The sequence below is a fragment of the Fopius arisanus genome, unplaced genomic scaffold (assembly GCF_000806365.1).
Source record: "Fopius arisanus strain USDA-PBARC FA_bdor unplaced genomic scaffold, ASM80636v1 scaffold00176, whole genome shotgun sequence".
Lineage (NCBI taxonomy): Eukaryota > Metazoa > Arthropoda > Insecta > Hymenoptera > Braconidae > Fopius > Fopius arisanus.
This window is the reverse complement of record NW_011887915.1, coordinates 35,128-52,101: the sequence shown is the minus strand read 5'-3', so window position 1 is coordinate 52,101 and position 16,974 is coordinate 35,128. Positions and strand designations below refer to the sequence as shown.

Below are 16,974 nucleotides of genomic sequence, written 5' to 3'. Positions count from 1 at the left end.
ACCTTCCCGCGGTTTCCATTGAGCAACATTCCATAATTTTGGCCAAGAGTAGACATTTAATTAAAAAGTCTATTTATTTTTAGACATAATCAAATTTGTAATTTTTTGCGACAATTCTCTAGTCCCACGTTGTATCATTTCATCGAAATCACAAGTCAGAAGGTATGACTCACCAGAGAAATAATGACAACATTTATTTCTTGATTCCAGAATTTCTAAAATTCATTTTTCGTGTTCAACGTTTATTTGCAAAATGCAATATGAAAATCTGCAATGGAATTGTCAAGAATATCTTCCGAATATGACCGCGAAATAGAAATAGAAGTAGAGGTGTTCAAGCGTTTGTACCAAGACCTATACATTACTCAGCCCTAAAAAAATTGTATCTTTCCGTTGCATCATTTGTACTGCTTTTCTATTCAATTTACCAGTGATTTTCAAAGCCCGAGTCGTTTGTACTCCGTCCCGTTTATATGTACCGCAACTCGTTGCGTTTGTACCAACATCTGGAAATTACTAGATTAGATTAGATTTAAATACGCGGATGGTCGGGCTAGCCTCCCCAATGCCACCGAACTCAGATTAGAGTAATTGCAGCTCCCCTTGTTTTATGCACCGATTATATATCCAGCCCGGCCTTTGTTGCCAGTCTTAACAGATCCGTTGCATCCTTGTTCGCAACTTGATTTGCGGTGGGGAAGGCAGTTCCCCACCAGTGCAGTCTCATTGCTGAAATTACTAAACCGGAGAAAAATTTATTGCATCGTTTATACGAATTGTGGCAAATAGTTCATTGCTATCCTCAAAAGTCTTCACCGGTAGTAATTGATCGGACTCGCTTGTACAGCATTAAGAAAGATTAAAATTTCATGCCTACATCAAGGCTCCACGAACTTCGTATGGAATTCATTACAATGATTTTAGTGTTGATGGACATGTAATGATATATTGAAAATAAATTTATGGTTTTTTAGAAAGAGTAATAATACTTATTTTTCTAGCAAATAATTATTGGCGGGACAAACAAATACGAACGATTTACCGAAATAAAAAAATACAGTATAAATCGGTATTATCCATGTTGACTCCTGGGCCACAATTTTTTTTCCGTACCTTCATTTCCGATGCTGCACGACTTTTACCGCATCCCTTCCGTTACCGGTGAGAGGCAATGTCGAATGAAAATGTGGTAAAATCAGGTACTAATTGAGTACAATCGATAGCCTATGAAAAAGAATTGATTTATCAAACTTCGACTAGGAGTTCGATTCATTATTCCATAAATTTATTGCTCCACCTCAGAATGTTGGAAAATTATTCTATTTTACTCATTGAATTGCGACAAATATCGTCCAAACAGAAAATAGTTGTTGAGGATCAGCCTTTATCATGAAAGCACTAAAAGAATGCTTTTTTTAATATTGCTGCCTATTTAGAAGAAAAAATTGATCCTCATATTTAAAATTCATCAAAAGTTGAAAATTCCCGATCGCACAAGTGCGGTTTGCCGTTATCGATCGAATCAGGGTTCAACAAGGGAGAAATAGAATTAGAGCAGGTATCTTCGCTGAGTGGACAATGGCACTTCCACAATACATTTAAAGTTGACCTTGGCTATGGGGAAACTCTGCCAGAGAAATAAGTAAAATGGTCACCACCCAAAGGGCTAGCGACATGCGCGGGTGTCTAATCCGAGTGACTCTGAACTAGGAAAGCCATTGGACTGGAGTCCCACGCAACCGTCTCAAAGATGGAGGTACTAAGAACCTTAAGTAGCCTTAAGAACCTGCGCAAGACTAACCCTGGATAGACAGGATAGGGGCAAGAAAATCTATATCTGTTCGGGTAGCAAAGATGCGCTGATGACATTGCTCAGATATGAGGGCTGCTCGTGATTAGTGAAAGACTGCACCGAACTGATAAGAAGGATCGCTGATTACAATCAGCTGGAAGTGGTATGGATTCCAGATAACGCTGGTATCGTCGAAAATGCAAAAGCCGGCGAGTTAGCTAAACGGAGATGTGTGAGTACCACATCAGCCGGGGAGGATCCACGTTGGCGTGCCCATAGACTTTATCAACGACATGATCTGAAGACGAACGGAAGAAAGGATTACCGATAGATGGCGGTCTGGAGAGGGTGCCAAACATACAAAGTGCCAGGTAGTTGGCACCACATAACTGAAAATTCATTAGTTTTTTTATTTCGATCAATAGTAGGACGTTTGTACATCATTGTAATACGATTAAAAAATTTTGTAGACCCTTCATTATTTTTTAATTAATTAAACAAAATAATGATCGGAAGTTAGCACCGAATGATATTAACCAATGGAAAGCAAATCGTTTGTAGATAATAAATACCTTAGTTCCATTCTTTCACAGGTAATTATTCATTAGATTTTAATTAATTTAAAAAAAGGTCTATAGTGTTTACATCGGCGCATGCGCAGACACTCGTACTCACACACAGTATGGTGTTTGCGGTCATCAGGGAGGAATTGTGAGTAGCACCATTGTATAACATTGTGATGGTGATGAAAATATTTGTAAGCCCTTGTTTGATTTTTTACTAATTAATTAAAATAATACGCAAAAGTTACCATCCCACTTTCCTGATTTTCATTTGTAGACCCAAATTGACTTTGTGAATTTTCTTAACGAATGTTGATACTGAAGAAAAGACAGCAACATCAATCCGTGGGAGTCCATGCATACGCAGATGGGCACATTGTCGTTAATCTCATTAATTAATTAGTATTTAAAGAGCAATTAGGTCTCGATCATATTTCAAGAATTATTTTTTACCCACAAACGATTTGCTAACGATTGGCAAGGTCAGTTTGACCTGGCACCAACATACAAGAACAGTCTTACGCCAACCTAATAAAAAGCTAGCCGAGACACTAGTGGGTCTAAAGAAGACGAAGAAATGGAAATTCTACATAATGAAAATGCTGGTCAAATATTTCCATTTGAAAAACTATTTTTTCCGAACTGGCCCCTGAAAAACACAATTCTCTCAAATCCTGCATATGGTAACATATTGTTAAAGCTACGCCCTGGAGAACATATCACCCTTCCTCGAAAGCTTACCATCCTCGCCTTCGACTTCTTGCAAGTGGCGACGGATGATCTGTTTTCCACGACTAGGACTGAAAATAACTGTATTATAGATAAAAATTCTCCAATTCGTTTATGCATAAAGAACTGTGACTCACTAATTGAGAATATCGTATATCTTTATGAAATTGATTTTTATGTTACATTATTTGAACGATAACATAACATGACGTAAATTTTAGGTTCACAATACAAATGAGAACGACGAGATTTTAAATACAATTGTGTTGTTGATTGTGAAAGAAGATATGCCATATCAATAGGAAATAAGTTACAGGCATTGAAAGAACGTTTACAGGCTCCGACAAAAAAACAGAGAGTCGATGGTTTTGTTCTTCAAAATCTAACAGGATTTAAGAGTTTTTCAGAGAATTCAGAATATTTAAGAAGTTTCCGGAATAAATTCGAAAACTCATGAATTACTCAAGAATCTTTGCGATATTAGAGAAATATTGAATGAGAATGAAAGTACAATTAATAGGAGAAAAGTGAGTTCTCTGTGAAACTGAATTCACATTGGTCGTGGGTTAATGTTCCTGGGTGTAATACCCCTTACAACTTAGTGTAAGAATAAAATATACTTGATTGAAGTGTGTTTTCTGTGTACACAAAAAAGAAAAGAGCCATATCCTAATCTGTCACAATTGGTTAAACGTATGTCAACTGTTGACTTGACAGGAAATTTCTAGTTTTTTTCGCATTGAAAAAATGGTCGAAGCTTCGTAAAACCAAAATGGAGTGGTGCTATCAAATCATTACCTAGTGAATTGATATATCTAATTAAAATAAACATAGTTTACAAAATTATAATAATAAACTCCATTTTGGTTTAACACTGATTCCGACAAAAAATTTTAAAACCATCTCATTCTAAAACTGTAAGTAAAACTTGAAAAACATTAAGCGCTGTGAAATCGCTTTAACAGAAAAGAAATTCAATAATTAAAGGTAAAATAAGTGATATCGAATACATTTAGCCCATTTCCGCAAGTTTGTAACATTGACGCAAGGAACCATAATATTTAGACTTACCATATAGATGCCCACAATTAGACCGAAAAGCCCGATCGCAGAGCCAAAAATTTCTACGATGAGAATTTTAACGAATAAAGCTGAATTAGCGGCATCAGACAGTGCAGCTCCGGAACCAACAATTCCTACAGCTATACCACAGAACAGATTAACGAGGCCAACTGCTAAACCAGCTCCAAACATTAGATAACCAGAGAGCCAGTTATGACTTCTTATGTCCGGATCATCCATTGCTTTCTGCCACGAAAAGTCTTCAAGTCCCTGGGAGAGTACAATCGCGGTGATAAGCCCATAGATAGCAACAGCTTCACAGAAAATGACTGAGATCAAGTTTTTTGTCTTGATGCGAGGCGCCTTTACACCGCCGCCTACGATTGATGTTCCTGTTGTATGAATACCCCTGAAAATAATTTTTCTAATTAATATTCTCGAATATCTGCGATTCACAAAATCAGGAAAATTACAGGGTTTTATGTAAAATTTTCTTGGCTGGAATCCGGACTAATTAGTTGAATTGTATTTCAATGGAATAATATTATGTACCTAACCTACAGAAAGAAAATAAAGGATGCCTGTCAATATGACGCGTTATTAGTCGAGGCTGCAGCGAAATTGATGAGCACGTGGATAGAGATACGTTATTTTAGATTTCGAGGTCAGAACATCATTTTCCGTTCCTGCGTAGATACGAACTCAGATATACCGCACGCTACGCAACTGACTAATACACTTTTTCTGCAGGTTCTCATCCGTCTTCTCTTTTTAAAAAAAAGCATGTAACGATTTCTGTCAACTTTTCCTGGCCCATAGCTAGCCTCGGCTAATCAAAAAATATATATTCTTTTGATGTAGTAATAATATTAATAGGATATATTAAAAATTCGATATTATATTATATTATCGTATAATTAATTCATTAGTCTTTAGTCTTTTAGTAGTTCTAAGAGTTCCCTTCAAGAGATCGAGAAAGTGCAATGAACCTCTCACCCATGTTGTACTCTGCACGTGCCAGCCGCCTAGTCCATAGGTGTCAGTAAGTTTGCCCTGCGAGCAATATACCGTACTATACCATCCCTATCGACATACAATTCCTTGATGCAAGTGGTTCCGAAGACATTCCATCGGACCGGATCAAGACCACTTCATCTAGTGCCTAGGTGGTGCGGATTCTCCTCTGTGAGTCCACATTTCGGTCAGGCAGGATCACTTCCTCTGTCTATCTTTATTAAGTATGAGGGTAGGGGCCAATGACCAGTGATAAGCCTCACCAGAGACCGGAGCTTTATCCTGTTCTGCCCCACCAACATCTCAGCTAGCTTTTTCGTACGTTCACGCAGGAGGATCCTTGTATGTTTGGCGCCCTCCTCGAAGCGCCACTTCTCCACAACCCCCCTCGCCACTCGTTTCCGGATCATGCCGAGATTAGTGCCACCTCCTTAATATTGAGGTGTGGCGACTGAAGAAGGAGCAGGGCCTCCAGTGCTGAGGTGGGGGTCGTTCTAAGTGCCCCGTAATGTCCAACATAGCAAGTCTGCCCGACCTGTCTACCGTTCTCCTGTGACAGGCTTTGTTCATAGCCGTCGAACGGACAACAGCAGCGTAAGTCAGCTGTGGGACCATTATGGTTGTGTAAATCCATTTTACAACCCTTGACCGTAGTTCCCACGTGTTTCCAAGCAATCTGCTGCATGCCCAATAAATGGTGACGACCTTATTAGTCTGCAAGGTGATGTGCTTTTTCCAGCTGAGCTTTCTCTCTAGCCAAACACCCAAGCATTTTACCTCCTTGGAAATGCTCAGTACTGTGCCATAAATAGAGAGGGGTCTTATGACACACCTCCTCCTATTGGTGAAGAGCACCGTCTCCGTCTTGCTTGGACTAACTCTGAGACCGTGAAAGGTGCACCACCGCCAAACATAGTCCAGCGCCTTCTGCATCGTCCGGTGTAGTATGCCCCCGTTCCTGCTACTTACAAGCAAAGCCACCTCGTCTGCGTATCTAACGGTCTCCAGCCCCAGTCCCTCGAGATTTATTCGCAAATACAGATTTGTTTATTTCTAGATTTTTTTGCAAAAGAATTTGATGGATATATATAAATATATCTATAAGAATATGATGCATACGTCCGTGTCCGCAATCGAGCGACTCATAATTGGACTTACACGGCAAATCTAGATTAGCGTTAAATTCTATGTTATATAATTTGTCATTTCGCGGGACTCTTGAAAATGTTTCTTATTGACAATTAACGGGGTCCAACTATTAATTTTCTTAGAATGTTGGACTCAAATATGGAATTTTTTTTTAAAGAATCCTTTGTTATCATTGGCGATATTAATATTGACCAATCAGATACTCTCGCGACGGTGACCGAACAATCACAGCATTGTTCGATTTTGTCACCTGTTCGGCATAGTCGCTGCGTATTCTCGTTCCTTCTTCCGCGGAGGACAAAATACTTCACAATATATATTGTAACGTGGTATTTTTTATTTCAACCGTTCGTCGGTTTTTGGAATGTCCAGACGAGAAGTAACCATTGGCGAGGCAAGAGTCTGTCTTTTATAAAAATTAATTTTAAACTGTTTTTGCTTTTATTAATTTTTTTATTATATCGGGCCATGTTTCACCGCTCATCTCGGACTCATCGTGGGATTTTGGATCCTGTCACATGACTCTTATTTGTTGGAGAACGCCAGGAGGTTCGGGAAAGAGTTTGGAGTTTCCGCCAGATTTGGGGAATTTCCTGGAGAAACTGAGTGGTGGCGCCAGCGTCCGGAGCTAGAATTTGTTTCGCTCCAAATCAGTAATTAGGCGGAATTTTAACGACGGAATTTTTTAGCTCTATAAACTAGAAGAATTGGACCGAGTGTAAGAGAAATAATTTTGGGTTTGTTGATGGTTTAGGAGTCCCCAATATTACTTATGGCAATTATGTTTCAGTTGAATTCCTATCAAAATTATATTATTAAGTTGATTGGCTGTGTTGATTAACAGCCAATCCGAAAACTCGTTTGTCGGTGACGAGCCAATCATGGCTTTGGCAGGTCTCGTCACCTGTTGAGCATTGTCGTTCTGCGATTTAACGACACTTCTCGTTTGGACGCCGGACCCGTGACAGCAAAATTTTGGTAGCTGTACAAATTTGTTTGTTCTGAAATTTTTATTTGAGGCAAGAGACCACGGAGGAATTAGACAAGCTTGAGGAGATTTATCATCATTCCTGGGACTTGTGTTTTACGTTCGGTGAGCGGTGGATTTACTAAATAGTGTTTATTGTAATTAGTAGCTTTTAAAATCATTCTGTTCCTACTTATTATCGGACTCATTGTCCATGGCTTTGACGCCATTTTGGAGTGTTCAAATCTCTGGCTTGTGTAGTCTCGCTCGGTTGAGATTTAACAGATTTGGTTAACTTATTTTGTCGACTCGTGATTATTTCCGAGCTTTTCTCTACTTTAAATTTCCGTGGTTTTAAACTAAATTTCATTGTAACGACTCTTGCCTCTCTCTTAAATTATATTTTGGAAGTTATTTTTGCCTCTATTATCGATTTTCTTTTGTCTGGTGAAGTATTATAATCTCGAGGTCAGTGTTATTATCCTCGAGGTTTTAATTGATATTATCGTGGCCTGTGAAGCCACAAATACTTTTGATTGAATTTTATTTAATAAAATTTATCTTTGTAGCATTGGAAGTGGAATTACAACGTCTGTCGACGTTCGAGATTTGTGTTTTGCCGGTGACACTTTCGGTTACTTTCAGCGTTTGTTTACTCGTTCTCTCGAGGCAATTCCCCTCTCAATTGCTTAACTCTCTTCGTTTTATTGTATGAGTGGACACGCTCGTTCCTCGTGGTAAATGTAGATTCCGTCACTGTATGAAAATTCTGACTTAACAATTACTAGCTGTTTTATCGACTTCTTAGAATCTTGACCTTAGCATTTTTGACTTATTCTGAATTGTTATTTTCGACTAGTAATTTTACTTATTGACTCATGGTTAGGAATTTGTTTGTAAATTATTTGTTTGTGTCTTGGTTAATTTATTTATTTTCTTTGTGACCGAGCACAGCGTGATCCCATAGTTGAGAGTAAGACGGGGTTTTTGAGATAATTTATTTTGTTCCGATAACTTATGATATTAATAAATCAAGAATTTGTTACCCCGCAAACATTGAATTAATTTTGAGATAAAATAACCCAGCCATTTCAGAATCGTACGGCAGTATTCGGAACCTAGCCGCTTCCGCGGCTGTTACACTGGCTAGTTGGCAACTGTCCTTTTTGTTAATTGGTAATTTCGATTTTTGGCCGTTTTTTATAAAAACGTCCTGGCGCCTAACATTTTGTCGTTCGAGGTTGGTCGTCGAGGGCTGCGTATATTTCTCTCTTCTTCCGCGGAGAGCGAAAATACGACACAATATATATAATTAATTATTATTATTATATATAAAATTAATTATTATTTTTATGATTATATATAAAATCAAGATACGCGACTGCGTCTCGGCCAAGTGGAGATTTTACCGGTATGACGTCACATGCCGATGCTGTCGCGTATAATATACACGACACAACTACTCGAAAAACGTGTTTAATTTTTTTTCTCGTAATATGAGAATTTTTCGCGAAATCGAGCCTTAGTTACATTATATAAGTTGACTGTGAGCTTTATGAAGATATGTTGACCTTTTCGATTGAATCATTAAATAAAAATATCCTCCCATAAAAACCATCATAATGTCATATTTCCTCAATTTTATTTTCTCTCAGCGTTAGATTTGTTCGTCAAAGTTGGCAACGAATATCATAATGTGTGTCTTTCTCTCTTTTCCTCTTTGTTCGGTTTTCTACCGAATTTTTTTCACATACACGCACACACTCCTGACCCACTCAGCTGATTAACTGGCTCGCTAACCTCAGATGACCAGTGGCCTTTTACCTCTGACACCTGAGGGGCCACTTGATAGACAGGTGTAATTGACCATCGCGATGATCGACACCTCCCATCTTGGGGCTTATCACTCTCTCTCTTTTGCATATCGTCGTTCGAGAGGATTGACGTGTTTTTCGCAGAACTTCGCTGTCTACATTAATTGATCCGCTCATTATTAGTCGTTCTCGGAATTACGTTCATAATTCTTCGAATTATATACCGTTTTTGTTCAGCTCATTTATTGTGACCTACTCAAGTGGAATTAGTGACTTTATTGACAATTAAAAGTTGACTTTTTGTGACCAACGCCACGCGAGTGTTTTTTGATCCTCTCCCCACTCTCCCATAATCTGATTATATCTCTTCCATCGATTAAAAATATTCCTCAAACCAGATCCCTCATCGAACACTCCTTTTGTCCAGAGACTACCGGAGACATACTCATGCGTATGAATAAGTTTCCGAATAAAAGTGTCGTAGCGGTGGCGCCTGGACTAATTCGGGCATGGAGTATGACAGGGTGCGTATAGAACGTCGGTAACAGCGCACAGAGTAGTCCCAGGTAGTTGCCACCACCATACGTATTCCTATGCAAATTGTGGAAAGATGTAAAATTGAGGGAAAAAAAATCTACTGATTGATAATTGATAGATAATTCATCTTGTTCATTATATTACTGTGAAAACAATTGATATGCCTGCAAAAAGAAGTGAAATCCTATAAAAAAATCACAAAAAAACTTTTGTGGAAAAATTTTGCCAAGTGGAGGTTTTATTGTATGATCATATTTTCCCAAAAAAATATTCTTAGTTTTATTCACAAAAAATATGCGAAATAAAAAAGACGCCAAGCATGTCGTACACAAATTCTATTGATTAGATGGACTTAACATCTCAAGTGACTGAGTCCAGTAATGTAAATGAATGGAAAGGTCGCCATTGGAAACGTTAAAGAAGAAAAAGCTCTCTACAAATTCTCGGCTTGAGAATACACATAGTTGATACATGTTGTCATATGCCCATGTGTGAGCTGACTTTTATTTATGTGCGAGCACTCTTAAATTAACGATCTTGACAAAACTAGCGCTACCAACGGTCACAAGCTTCGTCAATCGCCAATTCGATTTTCGGAAAAAAGTCCACTTGGCGCGCCTGGCTTTGATGTAAATCAGTCACTGATCTCTATATAACTGGATAGACTATCGCGTATAGCCCTGGTGAGACCGATTTGAGAGTCAATCAGCGCCTCCGAATAGTAGTCCGGGAACTAAAGTTCTATCAAGTGCGCATGCTCAGCGCAGTTGTCAGTGGAAGGGGAGAAGCATGTTTGTCCGTGATCACCCTCCATTGGGTGATGCGCATGCGCAGTCAAAGGCACTGTAGTAGTCGAGCTACTAATGAAAGGAGGGTTCCGTGAACCTCCCGAAATTACATCACAACACGTAAGGTAAGGCGCGAGTAGCGCACAATATACGCTGGTATTTTAAAAAATTAAAATTGAAGGCACTTATCTGCCTGCTTACCTACCTCGCCTTCCACTCGACTAGTACCTATTTACGTGGCTAAGGCTCTTTTATGGTACTCCCATGGGTCAGAAGAATACTCATAAACATTCTGATCACAGTTAATCAAAAAATAAAATAGTGGAAATTTTTTCCAAAATAGATGATTTCACCTTAAATACTCATCAGACTTTGATTATTTTCAAATAAATTTGTCGGGTAGGTTGTAATTTGTAACGGGATTTTTTCGAATCCCGCTTATCAAACCAATTTTTCGGTACTTCGGTTCTCTTATATGCTATCTCGACCCTCCCCGGAAATTTCTCAAATCATCGAAAGGTGTGAGGAATGGGGCTTAGGGTGTAGGAGGCCTGGAGATAGGCAACGGTACAGGGTGGAGACGTGGAAACATTCCCAGCCCCTCAATGAGACTTCCTGGCACATAGTGTAGGACTCCTACTGATGTATGAGTGATCCATGTTAGATGGGGCAGGCATTCGACCGGCTGATGCTTCGAAGCGGTTGTTCGAAGGGGTCAGTGGCGACGTTCGAATTCGGCGCGCTCCAGGAGAGGCTAGTGTCAGGGATATCCTCCCCGAGGCGAGGACAACACGTCCCGGTACACGGCAGCCCACCCAGCCGTAGTCGAGTCACTCGGCAGAGCCGCTTCCACAACCCACCTTCTATTTCTCACTACTCTCTTCTGTTCCTGGACCCCCCGTTTAATCATACTTGGAGAGAGGGGAAGGGCCAGGTATTGACACGCGAAGTGCACAGGTGCAAGGTATAGGGAACTGAGACGTTGTTAATTTTACTGATAAAAAACAACCACGTAAATTCTTGTTAGAACAACTATTTGAACCCAATACTGTTATGTTTACTGATCAGAATAAAATTCTCATTACTTTACTGCACGCAAACCTTAAAACTTACCTCCGCTTTTAATTGAGGCGTTGTTTCACTCGCTTCTCTTTACTTCATAACAATTGTAATTATTCCTTATGTTTTCATAGTAGTAGTAGCACTACTGCTCAGCAACCGAGCAGGCGATGAGAGATGAGGGTCGTGAATTGTTCTGCCTTATTCGAACGGAAGCTTTTCTTTCAGGTGCCAAGATGGGCGGAGGGGAGCACGGCCATCCAGCCTCACACTTTTCCCTCCTAGTATTGCAAAGTAAAGTTTGTTTCTTGATTTTGTTTGGTGGCTAGGGTACAGTCAGCCCGAAATCTTTTCATAAGCGCGAAGAAACTCGAAAAATGCTCACGTAACAGAGTGGTAGAAATATGCGCACTGGCACTAGAAAGGCGCGACGGTAAGTCGGAACTTCGAATAGTAAGAAATGTATGGTCAATAGATTGGGAATTAGGCAATGGACACAGAGAAGTTCGTCTGTGGAAAAGACCAATATTTTTGAAAAACTGTTCGTTCGGAGAAGTTCACGAAATAATAAACGAAACAATAAGTGTCCGCCTGATAAATATGGATAACGATATTTATTTAAGTTCATCTTTTTGGACAAGCTGAAATTTCTTGATTTCATGAAAATTGGGAATATTGATTAAGTGGTTTCGATTACTTTTTCCATTCAATAGGATTAAATTATAGAAATATGTTGGCAATTAATTTTTAATGCTACTACTTATTGCCTACTAGCAAATGCCACGACGTTGAACTCAACGATGACGATAACTCAAAAGATGAATATTGAAATGTTGATACTTCAGAATAGCAGCTTATTCGAGTTCAGGATTGAATACTCGCACCAAAACTAGAATCGTCCATACTTGGTTAATGGCAATTTGGCACACTGGGAAAAAATTTTTCATTACCCAACAATATTTACTAATCACCAGTAAGTCTAGCAATCACTGGGTAAATACTTCCATAACACTTACTAATGCCAAATATATTTTCTGGTGGTTAGTAAATATTATTCGTTACAGAACATTTTTTTTTCAATGCATGATGAAAATTCCCAGAAAACAAGCAGTTGGCAGGATCTATTAGGCGGGAGACATTCAACCATTCCTTTATAAGTAATTTCTTGTTTGTGATTTTTCATTTCTACCATTCAGTTGGCTTCCGAATGGATCCATAGCTAATCCGACAGCAATTTCTTCGAAAAAATAGAAAAATTACAATATCTCCTGAGCAAAGGATGCGATTCATCCCCTTTTTAATAGAAAATATTGTGGTCATAAGAGCAAACAACCGACGGTAGTGGCCGTGCGGTTAGAGTGCTAGACTAGCATGCCAACGATCCGGGTTCGATTCCGGGCACCGGCAGTCAAAATTTATAGCGCTCTAATCTCACAGTTTCACTGTCGAGTGGTAGTCCTGTCAAAAGGACGACTGTACCAGGGCAGGTTTTTCCCCTCGAATGAGGTTTTTCCCCTCGAATGAGGTTTTTCCCTCCCTTCGGCAAATGCGGTACAGGGGGTTTGGGGGGTGGGAAGGGAACAAATCGTAAAGACCCGAAAGGGTATACGAGAGGAAAAAAAAAAAAAGAGCAAACTATCTGACGAATTTCAAGTCGCTAAGTTGATTTTCAAAAATCAGAGTTATACAAATTAAAATATCTTGAAAACTTTGTGGGAACACATAGATATAATCTGATTGATCTATATAGAGCACATTGAGATGAATATAAAAAAAAAACATTGTAAAAAAAGTTTTCATAAACAATCACTGATATTCTGAAACATACTCTAGCAATCCGACTAAAATCTTAGATACATCAAGTCCATATTAGCCTCCCCGAATTGACAGAATTCAGTTTTTCGGAATCAATTTGTCTCTTTATTCTTTACCTTCTCTAAAAGTTGACCATCAATTGACCAATCGCGCACACATACATGGCCTTGAAACTTATGACGGTATTTTTACAGTTCAGACCAGTTCATTTCTAGACAAAATTGGGGAATCGAAAAATCGAACGATTGCGGTGCTTTCCACTGGGAAGTAAACAACGAGATAATCACCATTTCTTGCGATTTTTGTACGAACGCGTATACATTTTTTGGGTTTGTTTAATGCCCACTAACACGAATATTTTGAACGAAAACGAAATTGAATCTGTTTAGTGGTTCAGGAGATATTAAAGGAAAGACATTCATATAAAAGGTAGTATCCTGGGAACCTCGTGATATCGATTTTTAATATTATGAGAGCTACAAATTTACAAAATTTCGACTCGCTATTGCTATTTTTTAATTGATTTATCGTGTTCGCAACGTTTATGATGATAAAGTTTAAAAACGGCGATACCATAAATTGTATCAGAACAAATGTAGATATTTCGATTGATAAAAGGGCCCATTGAGACGAGGATTTTGGAAAAAAAATATTAAGCGTTGAAGTAGTTTTTGAGATATTCAGGAAAAACAAAATTTACAAAAGTTACTGTATCTCAGGAACTTCTGGACCGATCCAATTGAAACGGCACATAACAAGCCTAAAAAACGTAAATGATAGCTATCATAAATTGAAAATTCAGATCTTTAGGTACGAGCATATCCTATTTATGTCGAAATTTCTCAAAAATAATCCTCAGAATTTTGAATTTTCCGGCCCATACACAGGCATGATCTACAAAGAAGTTTCTCTGCGTTTCAGAACATTCTCGATAATTTGCAATTGAAATTAGAAAACCGAGAAATAGCCCCAAACAAGATTTCCACTCGAAATCAAAAACGAACTAAACTATAGTTTAAGCTACAGTTAAATTCATTTTGTTTTTATAGATTCCAGTTATCTCAGAGTTTCACTTACCAAGTAAAAAACATTCTAAGATTCGTATGATTTATCTGTTCATTTAATTGGTCAAAGTGACACGCTTAGATTTTAGTATTTGTACAATACTCGTTTCTTGAGTTATAGATTTGACATTACGTTTCACCCTACTAATTTCCAAAACTTAGATAATATCCTTCCTATGAAAAAAAGAAGAGCACTGTCATGGAGCCCACCACAAGTGTCATGGCGCAATGCTCATGGGGCACTGTGCATTTATTCAGGGTGAACCACACGAGCAGTTCCATGAGAATTGACATGGAGAATTGCATCAACGGCGCGGCCGCGGCGGCGCTGATTATAGAAAATTGAGGAGAACTCATACACACACATGACCCGCTCAGCTGTCTTATCGCTCGCCTCGGATGACCAGTGGCCTCTCACCTCTAAGACCTCAGGCGCTACTTGCTGGGCAGGTGCATTGTCACCTGCTACCTCGCGGCTTGTCAACCTCTCTCATTTGCATTTCAAGCATCCTGAAAGTGTTTACGCGCTTTTCTCGAATCTTCTCTTCTTGAAAATTAATTGACCTGCTCATTATTATTTCTTCTCGGAAATACTCTGATAATTCTTAGAATTATCTATCTTGCTCAACTCATAAAAGAGAGAAATCATAAGAGAGATTTATTGTGACGTATTTAAGTGTAATTAGTGGCGCTTTTGATAATCAAATTTACTGTTATTGACCAATACGACGCAAGTGATTTACTTAATCCCCCTTCGCACTCGCCAGTAATCCAATTACATCATCTCCTAAAGATATTCCTCGAACCAGATCCCTCATCGACCACGATGACTGCATTATCTTTAAATGGGCGAAGTTCATAATAGCCTAAAAATAGAATTTCCAACATATTTCGAAAATGGAACTTTATTAAAACAAAAACCGATCACAACTTTTTAATCAATACCAAACATTGTTAGGAATCTGAGGATATTTGAGTCGTGCCAAAAGGTTATCTATTCAAACATCGTTCAATATGTTTGCTTGTGAAGACGAGAGAAATAAGAATTGAATAACCAGTGCAATTCCGGTATGAAAATCTCGCGTTGGTCCAGGAACTACCGACGATTCGCTAACGGTGGATCATTGTAAGGATTTTTTTCTTCCTAATCCGAGGATTAGCAGGTGATCGCGGAATTATAAGAGAAATTATGAATCACGTAATAATTAAGATGAAAGGATAGTTATGGAAAAATTGCATCGGTCCATCAATAGCACCGCAAAGAAGAATGATAAAAATTATCATCCGTCATGGATTAGTGGGATTTCTGTCTTGCAAAACCTCCCCAAGATGTACAACCCGGTCGTGAGTGCCAACACGCTTAATTGAGGGATCCGTGAGGTATTTCGGATACGTTTTAGAGCGGGAAGATCAGTAGGGCGGTTTCAAATCAAATTTGAAGGGGTGTTTCAAATCCAAATATGAATAGTTTTATTTATTTCCCAAGTACCTTGAAAATTTATTCAAAGTTGCAGTAGGGCAACAGAACTTGAAATAACTGACTAAAAGACCACAAAAAGGGCATGGATCAAGAAGATAAAATTGGTAAAGACCACTGAATCACTATGTATCAAAATTACTCGAATACCTTGAAAATTTATTCAAAGTTGCTGTAGGGCAACAGAAGTTGAAATAACCAACAAAAAGACCACAAAAAATACATGGATCAAAAAGATTAAATCGGTAAAGGTCACGAAATCACTATGTATCAAAATTACTCAAGCACCTTAAAAATTTATTCAAAGTTGCTGTAGGGCAACAGAAGTTGAAATAACTGACAAAAAGACCACAAAAAATACATGGATCAAAAAGATAAAATCGGTAAAGATCACTAAATCACTATGTGTAAAAATTGCTCAAGTGCCTTGAAAATTTATTCAATGTTGCAGTAAGGCAACAGAACTTGAAATAACTGACAAAAAGACCACAAAAAATACATGGATCAAAAAGATAAAATCGGTAAAGATCACTAAATCACTATGTATAAAAATTGCGCAAGTGCCTTGAAAATTTATTCAATGTTGCAGTAAGGCAACAGAACTTGAAATAACCAACAGAAAGACCAAAAAAGGACATGGATCAAAAAGATAACATCGCTTAATCCAGTAGAAATAACGTTACGGTCAAGCAAGAGTTCCGTCATATTTTCGGCAGTTATCGCCAGAAGACGAGAACTACAGAACTGACTTCCCCGAGCAAAGAAAAGACAGCCTGGGAGGATCCCATCAGGTACAGCCTACACGTCCCAAGGTGAGGGAAGTTTCATGCGTTCTAGGTACACGAGTAAATTTATTACATTCGTTTATGGAATCGAACGGTGTTCCCTCATTGAGGTGTCCCCGAATGTTTATGGTGATTAACGTAAAAACAGGGTTCAAAACCCGGGGAAACAATCGAAAACCTCTGAGGAATATAAGGATTATTCTCGGTTGGCCTTGAGCGGCGTACGTGCCGTTGTAGCCATGGATATTCCCACACTCAGTTGCGCTCACCGTTCAGTGAAAACTCCAGTCCAACAGCGTTGAAAAAATCCCGTTTCGAAAATATGGCATTATCTCTCTCCCCTAACGCAGTGCAATTTG

General features: G+C 38.7%; 1 protein-coding gene across 3 annotated transcripts in view; it reads right to left on the bottom strand.

Annotated features, from left to right (window-relative positions):
- Positions 1–16,974, bottom strand: part of VhaPPA1-1 (Vacuolar H[+] ATPase PPA1 subunit 1) — an 84,755-nt gene that overhangs the window by 52,629 nt on the left and 15,152 nt on the right. For all 3 annotated transcript variants that reach the window (XM_011314594.1, XM_011314596.1, XM_011314595.1), the window contains one exon: positions 4,156–4,555. In XM_011314594.1, coding sequence (XP_011312896.1) covers positions 4,156–4,555 — 400 coding nt within the window. The remainder of the gene's footprint in view (positions 1–4,155; positions 4,556–16,974) is intronic.